The following is a 17,404-nucleotide window of genomic DNA, read 5'->3' on the forward strand; positions in this document are numbered from 1 at the left end:
AATGCTAATAATTTTGTAAATTATTGATTTTGTGAAAATGGTGCACTTATATTCTCTTGTTAGTTTACTTGGACTAGCTTTGAGGACTTTAAGTAAAATTACATAATAATAATAATAATAATAATAATAATAGTATGAACTCAAAACATAAAGTAAATAAATTTATTCAAAAATTTAAATTATTAAAGTTTAAACTAATTAAGAGCCCAACTTGGCCACTTGGGCATGAGGGGCAGCCAATACGAGCATCTTGTGGAGCTTGTACAGTAGCGTGGTGACAACGCGCCATGGGCGCTCTTCCGTGCACTCTACAACCGGTGCCGCCAATTAAAAAAAATATCCCAAAGCAAAAAAATTTTAAAAAATAATAATAATAAAGCAATTTCCTTTGACCCTTTCTCCTTTCGCGGTTTCCTGTCTACCACAGTTCTCCGTTCGTTCTACCTCTAGGGTTTCCTTCCCAGCAAGGCAAAGCGGTCTCCTCTCTCCAGGTAGATCAAGTTATCCCCTTCTAGTGTTTTATAAATAAGTTATCATCTTTATTTGATTTTTATCTTAATCGTAATCTTGTTAGCCCTGTCTACGTAATTCACCTACACGGAGATTTATGGCCATTTTGAATTATGCTTTTTTTATTTTTTATTTTTTGGAATTCTCCTCTGAATGAGAGCTACGTCTATGCAGCTGATTACGAGCTTCAGATCCGAGTAGTTATTTGATTGAGTAGGTTTTGAGATGTGGATGTTGAAGTTTTCATTAATGATTCGTTTATAGTTCCCTTTTTTTTTTTTTAAATAAAAAAAAAAATTCTATGATAACTGGGGAGTATGCAATAATTTTGTTATGGCTTGCACGCGGAAAGAAAGAAGAATGTGATTTCGCTGCTGCAATGAATTTTTATTGAAGATTGTGTATGAATGTCCCGACTAGATTATTGGGAAAGGGTGGTATAGAGGTGATGGCCGGAACACAATAGTTCATGATAATCCTTCCCCTGTTCAAGTCAAGACTAACTAGGATAATCAATAACTTAATATGACCGGTGATCAGCTATCAATCAGCACAAAATCAACCCACATAAAGGGGACACCATGATTTACGTGGGAAATACTTTAATGCGAAGGGAAAAATCATGTGTCTGAAGTTCGATTGCAACCTTCCCACTGTATAGTAGTAGGATTACAATAAATGTTTCTTAGCAAAACTATAGGCATATATCAATCATAAATCATCAAGAATAACAAATTCTTGGCACTCAACATGGTATAAGTCACAACCAACGAGGTGAAATCAAAATAGAGTGAAGTATGGAGAGGTCTCACCCAAAAATAAAGGTTTCTATCCCATCAAAGAAACCTGCTTTAGAGAGCTTCCAGTGAAAGTAATGCCATTCAAACTAAAGAAGGATGAGTCATGAACATACTTTTAAATTTTAGTTCATATTGATGAGAAGTCACCATTAGTCGTCACAAACAATCTAATTGCACTGGGCCCTTTAACCCAGAATTTTTGGTAATCCTTTTCTCTCTCTCTCTCTCTCTCTCTCTCGCTTCTAAGAGAATTGCAAACAAGAGAGTAAAGGGAAATTGGCTTTTTATAGAGCTAGTGTCATACTTCAATTTAAATCCTTCTCATCATATACCTGATTAATAGAATCCTAATTAGAGAACAGAACGAAGCTTATCATCTCCAGACCTAATTCACATGTATGTGTGCCATCCTCTGCATTGAAGGGAAACCCAACATGGGTTGGGCAATTATGACTTTTGGTTTGTTGGGACAATGAAGAAGTTGCATAGCAATAGTGGTAAGGGGGGGCACTAGGCTGGTTTAGGATGTAATTGGTAGATGAGAAAACATTTTATGCAGAAAAGTTCTACCCGTTAATTATTCATGGATTTTTTATTGAATATATGATTAACAGCATAACTAATATTGCCTCTTTTATTTATTTTGGAAATCATTCTTTAGTGTATTAGGATTTGGAATTATATGATAAGGTTGCACACGGTGGTGTGCTAAGAAGGTACTAGTTAAGTTGGCAATTGTAAATAATTACCTTGCTAATGGTGTAACTCTTAGGGGCATTTTTGGAAACAAAATGGTAAAATTAATTTACAAGAACTGAACTAGAGGAAAGTGGGTATTTTTGTATAGTACTATGGATGATAGGTGAACTTCCTTTTTTTTTTTTTTAAATGTCGGCTTTCTCATGTAACAAATAAACATATTCAGCCCAACTTTGGTAAGGTATTATTCAATTTAGCTCGTTAGGCCTCACTCAAGGTTTTGCCCCCGAAAAAAGGCACTTCACAAAGTTGAGATTAGTCGGTCATTATATTACCAAGATCTCCCTAGTACATGCCCTAGGTGTGAACGTGACAGACTCCCCAATCTACTCTTTGATGCCCTTGTTAGAATGACCCACACCTTTGCATGAGTCCCACCCACATAATACCCCTAGGCAACTCTGAAACCAAATGTAATGTTCTCCTGGACCCAACTCTGGTGAAGCACGCTTGATGGCTGGCCTTGTCATTTTACCCTATACAAGCATGGTTGAGACCTAATCAGCTCTTATATGGACTGGATCTCCTTAGTACACACCCAATGTGAGATTGTAACAAAAAGCATCTAAAGAGTTGAATAGGATGTGTTAGGGCATCTTGAAAGATGAACCAGTAGTTTTGTTTTCATTGAAATATATTATCTAGAATGAGCATATCAAACAAAGAAAAATATACCATCTAGAAAGTAGAATGGATCACCATAAAAAAAAAATATGTACGACTGTTTGTTTCTCCATTATCAGATGGCTAGGCAGCTCTAAGTTTTTCTTCTCTCAGTTTTTTACAGGACTTTGGTGCTGCCCTTGACTGCTGCTGTTTTCCTTGATGGTGCAGTACAAAGGCTTAGGAGTAAGAGGGGATAGTTTTGTGGAGATATGCAGCTTTGAAATTTTTTGGACCTTGTGGATTGAAAGGAATGGAAGGATTTTCAATTTGCAAAAAAAATTTTCTTGCATTTTTGTTGGGATTGAGAATTGAGTTACTTTCCTAGCTTCTTTTTGGGCTTACTCCTTGTGTTACTTTCAAGGACTTTTGTTGTTGAATCTTCAGTGAGATTCAAAAGAGGCTTTGATGTAATTGTTTTTATTTCTTTGCTTTTTTTTGTTTTCAGGAGGATACCTTCTAATTTTCTCCTGTCTATATTAATTTATTTCTTTTTCTGAAAAAAAAAAACCAAATTGATTGAAAGAAAGTTATTTGTGGAAATTTATTCGACATTATTTTAAATGAGTTATAAATAAAATGAATGACTCAAATTTCTTCCAAAATACATGACATTGCACATAAAATACCATGTAAAAAGCATGATGAACTTGTATAATTATCATGAGATTTTCAAAACCCCAAGCAATTGATTCTTAATATTTTTTTCTTTCTTTAATTGTATGTGTTAAGGATATGCTTTTGTAGAATTTTTAATTAATGAGAAGTTCTCCATAAAGAATGCATGAGCGCAGATGCTGGTCTGTGAAGAACCAATGCAGTTGAAATGGCATAGGTTTCTAAAAAGAGGTTATGAGATGGGAGGATTTTAGAGGAAATAATTTATATGATGTTGGGAGTGGACAGAATGTCTACTTTTGGCATGATGGCTGGTGTAGAGGAGTGAGATTGACACATAAGATTCTTCATTTTTTCACTTGGCATTTATTGGAAATGAGAAATGACTAGGTATTTTCAAGATTAGGGGGAGGGGAGTATTGGAACCATGTTGTGGGAGTGGGAAAGAAATGGAGTGCTTTGAGCTAGCTACATGGATGGAATTTTCTCAGAAGCTTATTTGGACAGTCAAGGCTTCCTCAGCAGTGGTGTTCTTTGCTTGCAGAATGTGATATGGAGACAAACAATTTGAGAAGTGATTTTAGAACAAGTGCTCTGTGTACAAACAAGAAGAATAAACTAATTGCCATTCTAACATTTTGTTGAGTGGCAAGGTAAGTTTGGGGAAGGGTTTTGATTGTTATTTGGTGCTCTATGGCTTATCCTGGATGTTATTGGTTTATTCCAAGTTGTTGAGGAGGACGGGTGAAAGGGTTAAAAGAAGTTTGGGCGTTGATTCCTCTCCATGTGTTATTGTTTCTTTAGATGGTACAGAGATGTCAATTAAAATTTTGGAAGAGTTAAGTTTTTCGGTTATTGTTTTGTTGGTTTAAGGAGTTATGAACATGTCTGGATTCTTTTGTTCATTTCCTTGGGATATGTGAATGGGTACACTTGACCCACCCCCTCCCCCCGCCCAAAAAAAAAGGCAGCACAAGCAAACTTCAGTAATACATGTAAGAAACAGACAAGAGCTTACTCATTTATTCTACTATATAGAACTTTTCTTAATTTTTAAATAGAAATGGAGTACTATTTTCCCACATGTAATTTTTTTTTTTCCGTTGCTAAAATTAGTTAATTTATTGCTGTTCATCCAAACAAGTCTATTCCAAATTTCTTCCAGTTGCACATGGTTTGGTTTAGAAATGTGACTCATGACAGATGTACAATTTGTTTTCTCCATTTCTGATGCTTGTTCCCTGGAAAAAATAAAAAACAACTGTTGTCCAGATTATGTCAGAAGAGGCAGAGTACCGCTGCTTTATTGGGAACCTCTCATGGTCAACATCTGATAGACATCTGAAGGATGCATTTGAGAAGTTTGGCCATCTTCTTGAGGCAAAGGTAATCAATCATTGGGTTTTGTTTCTATTGCTTTCTTGGATATAATTTTGTTCTTTTAACCTTGCACATAATGCTCATACTAAATTTGTATCCAGTTAAACCTTCAGTTTGTGTTCATGAATAAGAACTGTTTTTATTGGATACCTGATTGTCTGTCCTTCAATGAATTGAAAATATCTCCTCGATGCTACCATTGACATTTTCTTTGGGAGGATGGAAAGATAAGTTGGGCATGAGAATGATGATAAAATCTCAATGATAAAATTTCTGGAGTCCATTGGTCTCCCTGACTTTTTTTTTTGATTGAGAGAGAGAATGAGAGAAGTGGGAATACTGTACGACTTTTTATATATAAGCCTACCAAAGCAGATCATCTCAAATGTGGAGAGATTTGGATGGATGACTTAAAGCAGTAATAAAGGTATAATGTTTTAACACAAGGTGCAAGTGCTTAACAAAGGATTTGGATAAACAAACAGAAGAAAATGCTCAAAGCTTGTGTCTCTCTCTTCCTTATTTTCCCTCCCATTACCCAAATTCAGCAATGAACCAAATGTACATGTTTCCATGTGGCAGCAATCAAGGCTCACTTTAAGTTTGGATTAGTTTTCTGTGCATCAAATGATTGAACTGATGAAATAAGGTAGCGCGATTTTAAATTAGTTCATTGAACAAAATCATGGGTTAATTATTATAAGTTCTATCATATTTGATTTCTGCAAGCTTTTTATATTTTACAAATGGGATTATGACAGATAATATTTTGTTTGATAGGTAGTTGTTGACAAGTTTTCTGGACGCTCACGTGGATTCGGGTTTGTTACTTTTGATGAGAAGAAAGCAATGGAAGAGGCTATTGATGCAATGAATGGAATGGATTTAGATGGGAGAAATATTACTGTTGATAAGGCTCAGAATAACCAAGGCTCTGGTAGAGATCATGATAGTGACCGCAGCCGTGACCGTGGCCGCGACCGTGATAGTAACCGGGACTATGGTGGTGGTGGCCGTGGATCTAATGGTGGAGAGTGTTTCAAGTGTGGTAAGCCAGGACATTTTGCCAGGGAATGCCCTGGTGAAGGAGTAAGAGGGGGCAGGTATGGTGGCAGGGATGACAAATATGGTGGAGGTGGTGGAGGTAATCGTTATGGACCTAATAGAACTGGAGATCGATTTGGTGGGCGCAACAGGGATGCTGGCAGTCGTGGGGGTTCAGGAGGTGATAGGTATAATCGGGATCGTTCTGGACCATATGAGCGCCGTGGATCAGGAGGTTTTCGTTCTGGATAGAATTGATGCTTAATTGTGGTATGCAACGTGTATTGATATTTGCTTATTCTTTGGGGTTACTGTGGTGTACTGATGGAACTCACATCCTATTGCAGTTGAAGAAGGTGGAGGTCCTGCTGATACCATATGGAAAGCTTTGGAGTTCCTTTCGACGGATGCCACTGCCTCATCATCTTTTTTGGATGGATCGTATAATTTTACTGGATTGGTTTTTGGAAGTGTGAAACTTGGCACAAAAATTCAACTATGTTATGTTCCTAAAATGCTCAATTCGATGTTTTGGGCCAGTGGAGTCTTATGCTTACTTGACATGCACTTTGGAATTGGGTCTTGTGCTCTTTGAATGCCATTCTTGCTGCTGGATTCTAGTGACTTTCTTGCATAGGCAATTGCAAATTCCATTATTGCTGCGGGATTTCTAGTAACTTTGCTTGCATAAGATTACAAGTTTTGTCCGCTGTTGGATACATATCTGGAGGACTTTTGGGAACAACCAATTTAGTTTGTTTTTTGGGTGCTTTTACAAAATATTTTTTGATGGTTCCAACCATTGGGAGTCTGGTTCTTCTCATCTTCTGGGACACAGGCTTATGTTAGAAGTAAAATTCTCATTTGGCTTTCCAGTTCTCTTAACTCAGTTTCTTAATAAATTGGAGTCAACCTGGTAATTTTTTCCATACATTCTATTTTTATTTTTGGATTTTATACAGTTATGCTGTTTGCCATGTCAGTTCTCAATTTTTGCATAAATATTAATACTCTTAACCCTTTGGCAGGATACTGGCTATTTATGGTATTTTTGGTTGCGCGATTGGGTTTCTAACTTGCTAAATCATACATGGTTTTAAAATTGTAAAAATTGTGAAAGTTTTTGGGCAGCACACCATCTGAAATTTAACATAAAGGACACTTACCTTCTGCACGGCGCACTGATGGAAGATTTCCATTCTTCGTAAACACGAGGCACATTGTTTAGAAGCTCTTGAAGAGTTCAGCAACAGCTATCCATTGTTTATCTTATGGCTCTCTGTTGCTCTTCTTGGGAAGAGGCTTCTTTTTATGTTTATTTCAGTGCATGTGTATGCTTTCGTGGTTTTGTTTACTCAGATCCAGATCAGTTGCTGTGTTTTTACAAGCTGGATTTGGTTCTATATCTGTTCTTCACCTTGAGGGTGCTGGCTTTTAATTTTTCCACTGGTGATTGCCGCTTGGCTTATGATGTACAAGGAAAATTCTTGTTGGGACTGCTTGATTTTTTTCTTCTTTTAGCAGATAGGTGTTTAATTATTTGTTCTGTCATTGCTTTATGATTTTGTCTACTGGAAAATCAAAAAATTTGTTCTTGTGCAGGTCCAAGTAATACAACCATGAATAAATTGGCAGGCATGTATCTTCTAATTTTTGTTAGAATGTTTTCTTCCTGTATTTTGTATTTTGTTTGCCTTACATATATATAACTGATAAATGTTGGTCAGTAAAAGGCTTATTATGAGCTACGCCTATGGTTGTTTATGAACTTATTTCAGCATGTGGGCTTTCTCTTGAATGATTTGCAAATTTTGGATAGTTGGAAGAAAACCTGTAATTTTTGTAGTTTTATTTGCTGCAGAAATGGTTCTAGCTGTTTTAAATATCGTCGTCTTTTTGTTTTTTGTTCTCACCATCGAATTAAACAAATCATAAAACATGTTTGTCTTGTCGAGATCTGTAAACCCATAGGGGGTATGATAGCTACGTCATCAACAATGTTCTCAACTGTATTTAGGGGTTATTTTATTGGTGATTTTGTATGGCTTAAATTCATTGTCTTTATTGATTAGAAATGGTTTGATTTGAAGATCTGTCAACGTCCCATCTGAAATACGTTACAATCTGAAGCACTTTAGATCCTGTAGCTAGTTTTTTATAACTAAGCGTTCATACATTTATTGGATTCCTATGGAAGAACATTTATTGGATTCCTAAGGACTTCTTCCATGTTTAGCGTCTTTATTAACTGAGCAAGGTTTATATAGATTTAATTATTCTTAGCTCTAGATTTATCTTCGTGCCATCTGTTACCTTTCAGTGCCAAAATCTACCTAAATTAATGTGGACACGTGTCCATTGCAAAAGGATTCTTAAATAAGCTATGCAGTCCATGACAAGTAATGGGTTCTTATGAAATTGCCTAGTTTAGAAAAGGAGTGCCTGAATTCCAAATAGCCAATGTGTTTTGAGATTCAAAAGGCTGGCTTTTGACTCTTTGCGAGCTGCAGTTAGCATCAACAAATGAAGCAGAGGGCTCCTCTGACTCTGAGGTTGAGCTATGGAGGCAGCGTAGGGTTTTTTATTGGCAGAGCAATTTCAACTTTCAAAATGTAGGAGGATAACCGAACGAAGAGGAGCATCTTAGTTTCCCACTAGTTGAAGGTTGTAGCCTAAACGTGCAATCAATCATGCCTCGTTAGAATGAAGTGAGGGGAGAGAAAAATACTTAAGAGAGAGAACAAATAATTTCTCTTCATATATTTTGGATTTAGGGGTCTATTTGAGTTGAGTCGAGTAAAAAAAATGAGATACTCGAACTAAACCTTGAAAATATTGAGCTCGAAACTTGAACTTGATCACGAACTCAAATTTGAAATCAAACTCGTTTCAATTACAAGTTCTTAAAAATTGGGCTTGACTTTTTGATTCAACTGCAAGTTCTTAAAACTTGGGTTTGAGTTCAAGTCGATCAACTTTGATTCGATTATAAATTAATGTAGAATAACATAATGTGGAATATTAAGTATATGTATAAAAAATATATATTATATGACATATATAATATAAAAAATAATAAAATTACAAAACCTCCATTGGGTTCAATTAAGCTCACAAGTTGTATTATAAAATTTAAACTTGTTTCATTAAGCTAGTCAAGTAGTTTGAACTCGATTCAAGAATAGAACCAAGTTAAGTTACAAAGAGAGTTGAGTTTTATTGTGCAAAGATTACCAGTGCGCAGTGGAAATACAAATCGAATTGGATCGTGCAATACAGCAACCAACAATGAACTATATAGAAATAATCAATCACAAAGATAAAAGGAAAGTAATAAAACACTTGACATAAGAATTTAGTGGTTTGAAAATGTGCCTATGTCCATGGGAGCAAGCGACTCATTTTCACTATCTTTTCAAACAAATGTTACAATATTGTTTATATGCTATTCGTATAAGTACAGAAGACTTAAAAAGTTCCCTAAGTATCTCTGTAGCAATTCTCGAAGGAAAATTCTCAAATCCCTAATCTACTGATCTTCCCAATTCAAAATTTGTAATTAGAATAGAACAAGGCCGTCGACGGTTTAATACAAAGACTGAAATGTGAAGACTGAAACCATCGACAAATTCTTCTTGCAACCCAACTTCCTTGTTCTTGCTTCACCATGCTTTCCCTGTGCATGTATTCCACTCAATATGAGCTACATACTCCAACAATCTCCACCTTGGCGAATATTTACTCCATAGGAGAAATATGAAAGCCTAACTTGTAGCTTCACTTTATATAGTAGATTGGAACGCCTCCTATCTAGTACCTAGAGACGTTAATCAAGTCCAAGCAATGCTTGAACTTGTCCGTTGTAACAGGCTTTGTCAACATATTTGCTGCATTCTCAGACGTGTGAACTTTCTCAAGTAGCACTTCACCAGAAGTAACCAGTTCCCTAATCCTATGAAATTGCACATCTATGTGCTTAGTCCTCGCATGATACACTTGGTTCTTCGCCAAATAGATGATACTCTGACTATCACAATGCAGGTTAACTCCACCTTGTTGGATACTCAGCTCCTTGACTAATCCTGTAAGCCACAACGCTCCCTTGGCAGCCACAGCCGCTGCCACGTATTCTAATTTAGTAGTAGATAAAGCAACAAGTGACTGCACCATGGACCTCCAACAAATAATCGCTCCTACAAGGGTGAATACGTACCCTGCGATAGACCTCTTGTCATCTAAGTCCCCTGCATAGTTTGCATACACATAACCTACCACTAAAGGATCATTATGTTGCCTGCTGAACATAATGTCATAGTTTGTTGTACCCCTCAAATATTTGATAACCCACTTGACTGCATCCCAATGTTGTCAACCTAGATTCAAAGAGAACTTCTCACCACACTGACTGCTTGTGCCAGGTCCGGTCTTGTACATACCATATCATACATCAAATACTCCACTGCACTAACATAGGGGACCTTTGACATGTCACGAATGTCATCATCCGTTTTTGGGCACTAGGCGATAGATAGCCTAAAATAATTCGTTAACAGTGTACTCACTGATTTAGCATTAACAATGTCAAACCTCTCCAACACCTTCTCCCCATAGCTGCCCTGAGATAACTTCAATCTCCCTATAACTCTGTCCTTGCAAAGTTTCATTCCAAGAATCTTTTTGGCTGCACCCAAGTTTTTCATGTCAAACACTTTACTCAAAAGATTTTTCAACTGATTTACCTTCGTCATATTTTTTGCAGCAAGCGACATGTCATCAACATAAAGTAACAAAAATATAAGTGAACCATCCTTAAGACTCTTCACATAAATACAACAATTGTACTCATACCTCTTGTAGCCAATCCGGATAATGTAGGAGTCAAAATGTTTCTACCACTGCCTCGGAGATTGTTTTAGCCCGTAAAATGATTTTTTAGCTTGCATACTAAGTGTTCCTGTGTAGGTTGGCTAAACCTTTCTAGCTGTGCCATGTAAATCAGCTCATCTAAATCACTATGGAGAAACGATGTCTTTACATCCATCTGTTCCAATTTCATGTCATAATGCATCACCAATCCCAACACTATCCTGATGAAAGTGTGTCTAACCACATGGGAGAAGATCTCATCATAATCAACTCATTTCTTTTCTAAAACTGCTTCTCTCTTCCTATACACTCACTTGCATCCTATCGCCCTCTTCCCCTTGAGAAGCTTCACCAACTCACACGTCTAGTTCTTATGCAAGGACTCCTATCTCCTCCACCATAACACCCATCCATTTACTTTTCTCTTGGTTGTGCACCGCCTCTTGAAAAGTGATAGGATCCCCGCCACTAGTAATGAGGGCATAAGAAACCAGATCGTTAGATGTATACCTAGGAGGTATCCTGATAGTGTGCCTGGGTCTGTCTATAGCTATACTGTGATGCCGTTGTTGGTTACCTGAGCTAGAATTCCTTGTGTTCTGAACATTGTTATCTCCACCTTGAGTCTCTAACTCCACCTGCACCGCATCTTCATTGCTGTTGCAGTTTTCTAGCACCTGTTTCTTTTCTTCTTCCTGAGTACACTACAACATAGCTTTCTCATCAAAAACCTTGTCTTTACTGATCATCACCTTGTTTGCCTTCAGATCCCACAACTTGAATCCTTTCACCCCTTTCTGATACCCTAGAAAGATGCACCGTCTAGCCTTTGTCTCAAGCTTTAATCTCTCCTCAACGTGCACATAGGCTGGACATCAAAATACTCTTAAACCAGAGTAGTCTACCTCGTTACTTGTCCACACCTCCTCTGCAACTTCCCCATCTAATGATGCCCTTGGTGATCGGTTAACTAAGAAACAAGCCATACTTACCGCCTCGGCCCAGAAATTCTTAGCAAACCATGCATTCAACCTGAGTCATTGGGCTCTTTTAGCTAGAGTTCGATTCATCCTTTCAGCCACACCATTTTGTGTTGTGTCTTGTGTACTATAAAATGTCTTCTTATGCCATGCTGCTTGCACAATACTCTGAAGCTCAAACTTGTGTATTCAATGTCAGTGTCTAACCTAAGGTACTTAATCTTTCTCTTGGTCTGGTTTTCACCTCAGCTTTCCACAATTTAAACCTGGAAAACGTCTCTAACTTGTGCCGCATGAAGTACACCTAGACCTTTCGTGAGTAATCATCGATAAAACTCACAAAGTAGATTTGAACCCTCCTCGTGATGCTACTCTCACTGGCCCCCAAACATCTAAATGAATGTAGTCAAAGAGTCCCTCTATCTTGTGTGTGGCTGCCATGAAGTGCACCCTATTCTATTTTTCAAGCATATAGTACTTGCAAAAATTCAGCTTCTATGATTTGACCCCCAGCCCCCTCCCCCTCAAAAGATTTCTCTAATGAAGCTTCATCATTCCACTCACCCATATGCCCTAACCACATATGCCACAAGACAGTACTAACTGACTCAAACTCTACAACTGCAACTCCACCTACAACTGTGGTACCTAACAGTGTATATAAATATTTACCGATACTTTTTGCCCCTTCGTCACGGTTAGAACACTCTTACTCACCGTTGCGACATTCCCTGGCGGAACGAAGTGAATGAAAAGTAAATTTAAATTTTCGTGAAAAATGGTGTAATGGAGTCGCCACTAACCTTTTAGTGTTGTTAGAACACTTGATTACTACCCAATTAAGGGTAGAATCGGTCTGCGCTACCAGAGACGGGTTCGGGAGTACGGTTACGCAAGGGGAATGTATTCGCACCCCCTACGCGCCCATTCTTACGAATGGTACCAGATTAATAAAAAATTATCCCAAGATTAATTTAATAAGTCTTTAAAATTTCTCCCTTTTTAAAATTGTAAAACAAATACCCGAAGAAAAATAACATATAGGTATTCCCTCAAAACCAGGACATATCGTGCTTCGAAAAGTTCAACGCTCTTCTTTGCAATCATCGAGATCGAAAAATCAAGAAAATAGGTTTTTACAAAAAAAAAAATTACTCCCAGGTATTTTGAAATTTATAGGATTCCTTTTAAGTAAGGAAAATTGACATTTTTGAAACCTTGGGAGGTTTTGGGCTCATTCGGGGTAAAAATGATTTCTTAGACCTTAAAAATGTTTTTCTGATTTTTTTCTAAGTGTGAAAACATTTTTGTGACTTTTATGATTTTTCAATATTTTTCTTGACTTTCAAAATAGTACAAATAAAATTAAGACAAAACTCATAGAAGTTAAAGTTTGAAAATATTTTTGGAATTTTTCCTAGAAAACTTTTGTGATTTCTTTTTGGCATTTTATGATGTTTTTATGGGTTTTTTTGAATTATTAGATGTTTAAAGGAAAGAAAATAGTAAACTGGTTCCATACCGACTCAAGGGTTCAAACAATTCGTAGAAAGATAAACGGGATTTAGGTTCAAGGTTGAACCTAACTTTGGGTTTGAGTCCTTGATTCACAACTTCATACCCTGTTTATTACAGTTCAGGATGTAACCCGAGAAAGGAAAATCCATTAGTTTTACCTTTCGTTTTCTTCTCCTTCGGTCTTCTTTTCTTGTCGGTAAGTCTACAAGGGTCTGTCTACAGCGTCTTCCCGATGGTGGTTCTTGAGCTTTGACTTGAGGCACTATGAAGTGCCTTCTTCAGATGGGGTGACCCGACATCGGTAGGAAACGAGATCGTTCGACCGCTTGATCTTCTAAGAGAATGAAATGTAATCTCACTCAATAAAAGACTTAAATATTCAAAATCTTCTCCTTATCACTCAAAAAAATTAGTTTCACAAACTTACAATAGAAGACTTCAATATTCGAAATCTTCTCCTTACCACTAATAAAAACTCCTCCCTTGTGCTTTGAATGAGAAGACTATTTATAGACTTGACTTGGGGCAAACATGGTAAAGAAGACATAAGAGAGTAATTATGGGGGGAATAAAGTATGTGGTGAGTGATGATGAGGGAACAAAACACGGGGGTGAAGAATGATGAAAGAAATATAACATGAGATGAGTGATAAAGAGGGGAACAAAGCATGTGATGAGTGATGATAGGGGGAACAAAGCATAGGGTGAAGAATGATGAAGAGAATATAGCATGAGATGAATGATAAAGAGGGGAACAAAGCATGTGGTGAGTGATGATGAGGGGAACAAAACATGAGGTGAAGAATGATGAAGGGAATATAACATGAGATGAATGATAAAGAGGGGAACAAAGCATGTGGTGAGTGATGATGGGGGGAACAAAACATGGGATGAAGAATGATGAAGGGAATATAACATGTGATGAATGATAAAGAGGGGAACAACGCATATGGTGAGTGATGATGGGAGGAACAAAACATGCTTGCATTTGATAAATGAGATAAATAATAATAATAATAATAATAATAATAATAATAATAATAATAATAATAATAATAATAATAATAATAATAATAACAACAACAGTAAAATAATAATACGGGGGTCCTTGAAGCCGTGCGGTGCCCAACGGAGATATGTGGGACCCATGCGTCATGTGGCGCACAATGGAGATGTGTGGGGCCCACAAGCCGTGTGAGGGTTATAGGAATCCGAGCTAGCATGCATTGGATATAGGGATCCGAGCTAGCGTACTAAAAGAGGTAATGTGCACCGAATGTAGGAATTTGAATTAGTGTACCAAAGGAGGTAACGTGCACCGAATATAGGAATCTGAGTTAGCGTATCAAAAAGGGGTGACGTGCATCGGATGTAGGAATTCGAGCTAGTGTACTAAAGGAAGTAACGTGCACCGAATGTAGGAATCCGAGTTAACGTACCAAGAGATGTGGGGCCCACAAACCATGTGGGGCCCAATGGAGATATGTGGGCCCCACAAGCCATGTGGGGTCCACGAGCCGTGTGAAAGTTATAGGGACCCGAGCTAGCATGCACCAGATATAGGGATCCGAGGTAGCGTACTAGAAGAGGTAACGTGCATCGGATGTAGGAATCCGAACTAGCGTACCAAATGGGGGTAATGTGCACCGGATGTAGGAGTCCGAGCTAGCGTACCAAAATGGGTGACGTGCATCGGATGTAGGAATCCGAGTTAGGGTACCAAAATGGGCGATATGCATCAGATGTAGGAATCCAAGTTAGTGTACCAAAGATGTGGGGCCCACAAGCCATGTGGCGCCCAATGGAGATATGTGGGGCCCATAAGCCATATGGGGTCCATGAGCTATGTGAGGGTTATAGAAACCCGAGCTAGCATGCACCAAATATAGGGATTCGAGCTAGCGTATTAAAGGAGGTAATGTGCACCGGATGTAGGAATCCGAGATAGCATACCAAAGATATGGGGCCTACAAGTTATGTAGAGTTCAATGGAAATATGTGGGGCCCCCAAGCATCGTGGGACCTACATGTGTGGGGTCCACAAAGATGTGTGGGGTCCACAAGTAGTGTGGGAGGGTTTGACATAAGGTTTCCTCAGAAAGATTTGGTTAAAATTGAGGTGTCTACAGTTGCCCCTCTTTATAGGCCTTGTTGCTTTGGGGTAACAGTAGGAACTCTCCTATGTTATCTATAGTAACATGGCTATAAAGATACAAAACACTTATTTTAGCCAGGCCATACAACTGACCACGTGTCGTCTTCTGAGTAAGGTTATGCGTTGATCATCAAAATGGGAGATAGAGGGTGACCTGGATCGAAGATGTTTCATGATCTTGTCTGTTGTGGAGAAACATAGATTGAACGACTCATAAGAGGCTATGTAGCATATGACAGTGTGTAGGAGGACATGCCACGTGTTAGTAGCTGAGTGGCTGGTCAAATGTGACTCGAATCTAGGCGTGGCACAATACTGACCGTCCCCAGAGAACAAAGATCCAACGGTGGTCAGGGGGGCCACACCGAACTTTTCGTGTGTTGGGGAAAACGAGCCACGTGTTGGTGGCTCGATTGGTGGGTTTATGCGGGTGTGAATCAATGACGTGGCTCAATCCAAGCCATCCTTGGAAAAGCAGGATTCAATGGTGGAGGTGAGGCATGCTCGGATTGCTAACATGGAGAAATCCTCACCGTCCTGAGAAAACACATATCAGACGGTGAGTAGCAAGTGGTACTTAGATTGCCAATGTGGAGCGATTCAAGTCGTCCCTAGAAAACACAGATCGTACGGTTGAGGAGGGGGCGTAGACTCTTGATGCTGACATGCTGATGTGGAGTGATTCGAACTGTTGGTGCACTGTAGGGATCCATAGGGATATAACCTGCACAGATCTCCTGTCGTGGCATGATCTGATCCGTTTAATGGAGGGGCGATCCGATGGCTTGTGGAGAGGGTTTGCGAGCTTCTATGTGCATTAATGATGAGGGTCAAGCACTTGCCATGTGTCACCTGGCGTGCAGACACTCATGATGGCTTATTTTTGAACGAGGCGATCTTGATTGTTGCTGATCTGCGAGGATTGAACGGTTATCCAGAGTACTAACACGGTGAGATTTGGGCTGTTGATGGGGAATAGAAACGGACGGACGCAGGGGAGCCATATGCTTTCTTTGATCGAACGGATGATGGAATGCCACGTGGTCGAATCTTGTGGCTCCGGGGCTTTAGATACTTAAACTTAATTTTTTTGCTTTGTTCATTTTTTCAATGTCTCATTCTCTCGAATGCCCTCTCTCTCTCTTCTTTCTTCTCTCACCCTCTCTATTCTTCTCTTGGTCTTCTCTGTTCTTCTCTCTCAGTCTCTCTTCTAGATAAAGGGAGAACAAGGGGTACTTAGCTTTTTAGACTTCTTGGATCTTCTAGGGTGACTTTTTGATATGCCTTTAGTCAACCGGTTGTTCGTTATAGTCCAAGCAAACCTTGTGCAGTTTTGAACACACTCATGTGTTCAGTAGCCCGTTGACAGCCAAGGAATAAGGAGGATGGAAGCTTTACTAATATGAGAAGGAAAAATAGGTGGTCTGAGAGTCGGGTTTCGAAGGGGGTTCGTTTGAGAGAGAAGATAGGGACAGAGAGACTAAAAGAGAAGAACAGAGGAGACCAGGAGAAGAATAGAGAAGGTGAGAGAAGAGAGAAGAACAGAGAAAACCAAGAGAAGAATAGAGAGGGTGAGAGAAGAGAGAAGAGAGAGAGAGAGAGAGAGAGAGAGAGAGAGAGAGAGAGAGAGAGGGCATTCGAGAGAATGAAACATTGAAAAATTGAACAAAACGAAAAAATAGGGTTTAAGTATCTAAAACTCCAAAGCCATAAGATTTGACCACGTGGCATTTCATCATCCGTTCGATCGAAGAAACCATATGGCTCCCCTGCGTTCGTTCGTTTCTATTCCCCATCAACGACCTATATCTCACCGTGTTAGTACTCTAGATAACCGTCCGATCCTCGCAGATCAACAACGGTCAAGATCGCATATTCAAGAAAAAGTCATCATGAGTGTCTACACGCCAGGTGACACATGGCAAGTGCGTGACCCTCATCATTAATGCGCATAGAAGCTCACGAGCCCTCTCCACAAGCCATTGGATCGTCCTTCTATTAGACGGATCAGATCATGCCACGACAGGAGATCTGTGCAGGTCAAATCCCTACGGATCCCTACAGTACACCAACAGTCCAAATCACTCCACATCAACACGTCAGCATCAAGA

At 38.8% G+C, this 17,404-nt stretch overlaps 1 protein-coding gene across 1 annotated transcript; it reads left to right on the forward strand.

The window, feature by feature from the left end:
* Nucleotides 1-229: 229 nt before the first annotated feature.
* LOC131163859 (glycine-rich RNA-binding protein RZ1A) lies at nt 230-6,398 on the forward strand. The gene is made up of 4 exons (XM_058120663.1): nt 230-491; nt 4,623-4,736; nt 5,511-6,044; nt 6,122-6,398. Exons 2-3 carry the CDS (start codon nt 4,626-4,628, stop codon nt 6,024-6,026), a joined length of 627 nt encoding a protein of 208 aa, XP_057976646.1. The 5' UTR covers nt 230-491; nt 4,623-4,625; the 3' UTR covers nt 6,027-6,044; nt 6,122-6,398.
* The last annotated feature ends 11,006 nt before the right edge of the window (nt 6,399-17,404 follow it).

The sequence above is a fragment of the Malania oleifera genome, chromosome 9 (genome assembly GCF_029873635.1).
Source record: "Malania oleifera isolate guangnan ecotype guangnan chromosome 9, ASM2987363v1, whole genome shotgun sequence".
Lineage (NCBI taxonomy): Eukaryota > Viridiplantae > Streptophyta > Magnoliopsida > Santalales > Ximeniaceae > Malania > Malania oleifera.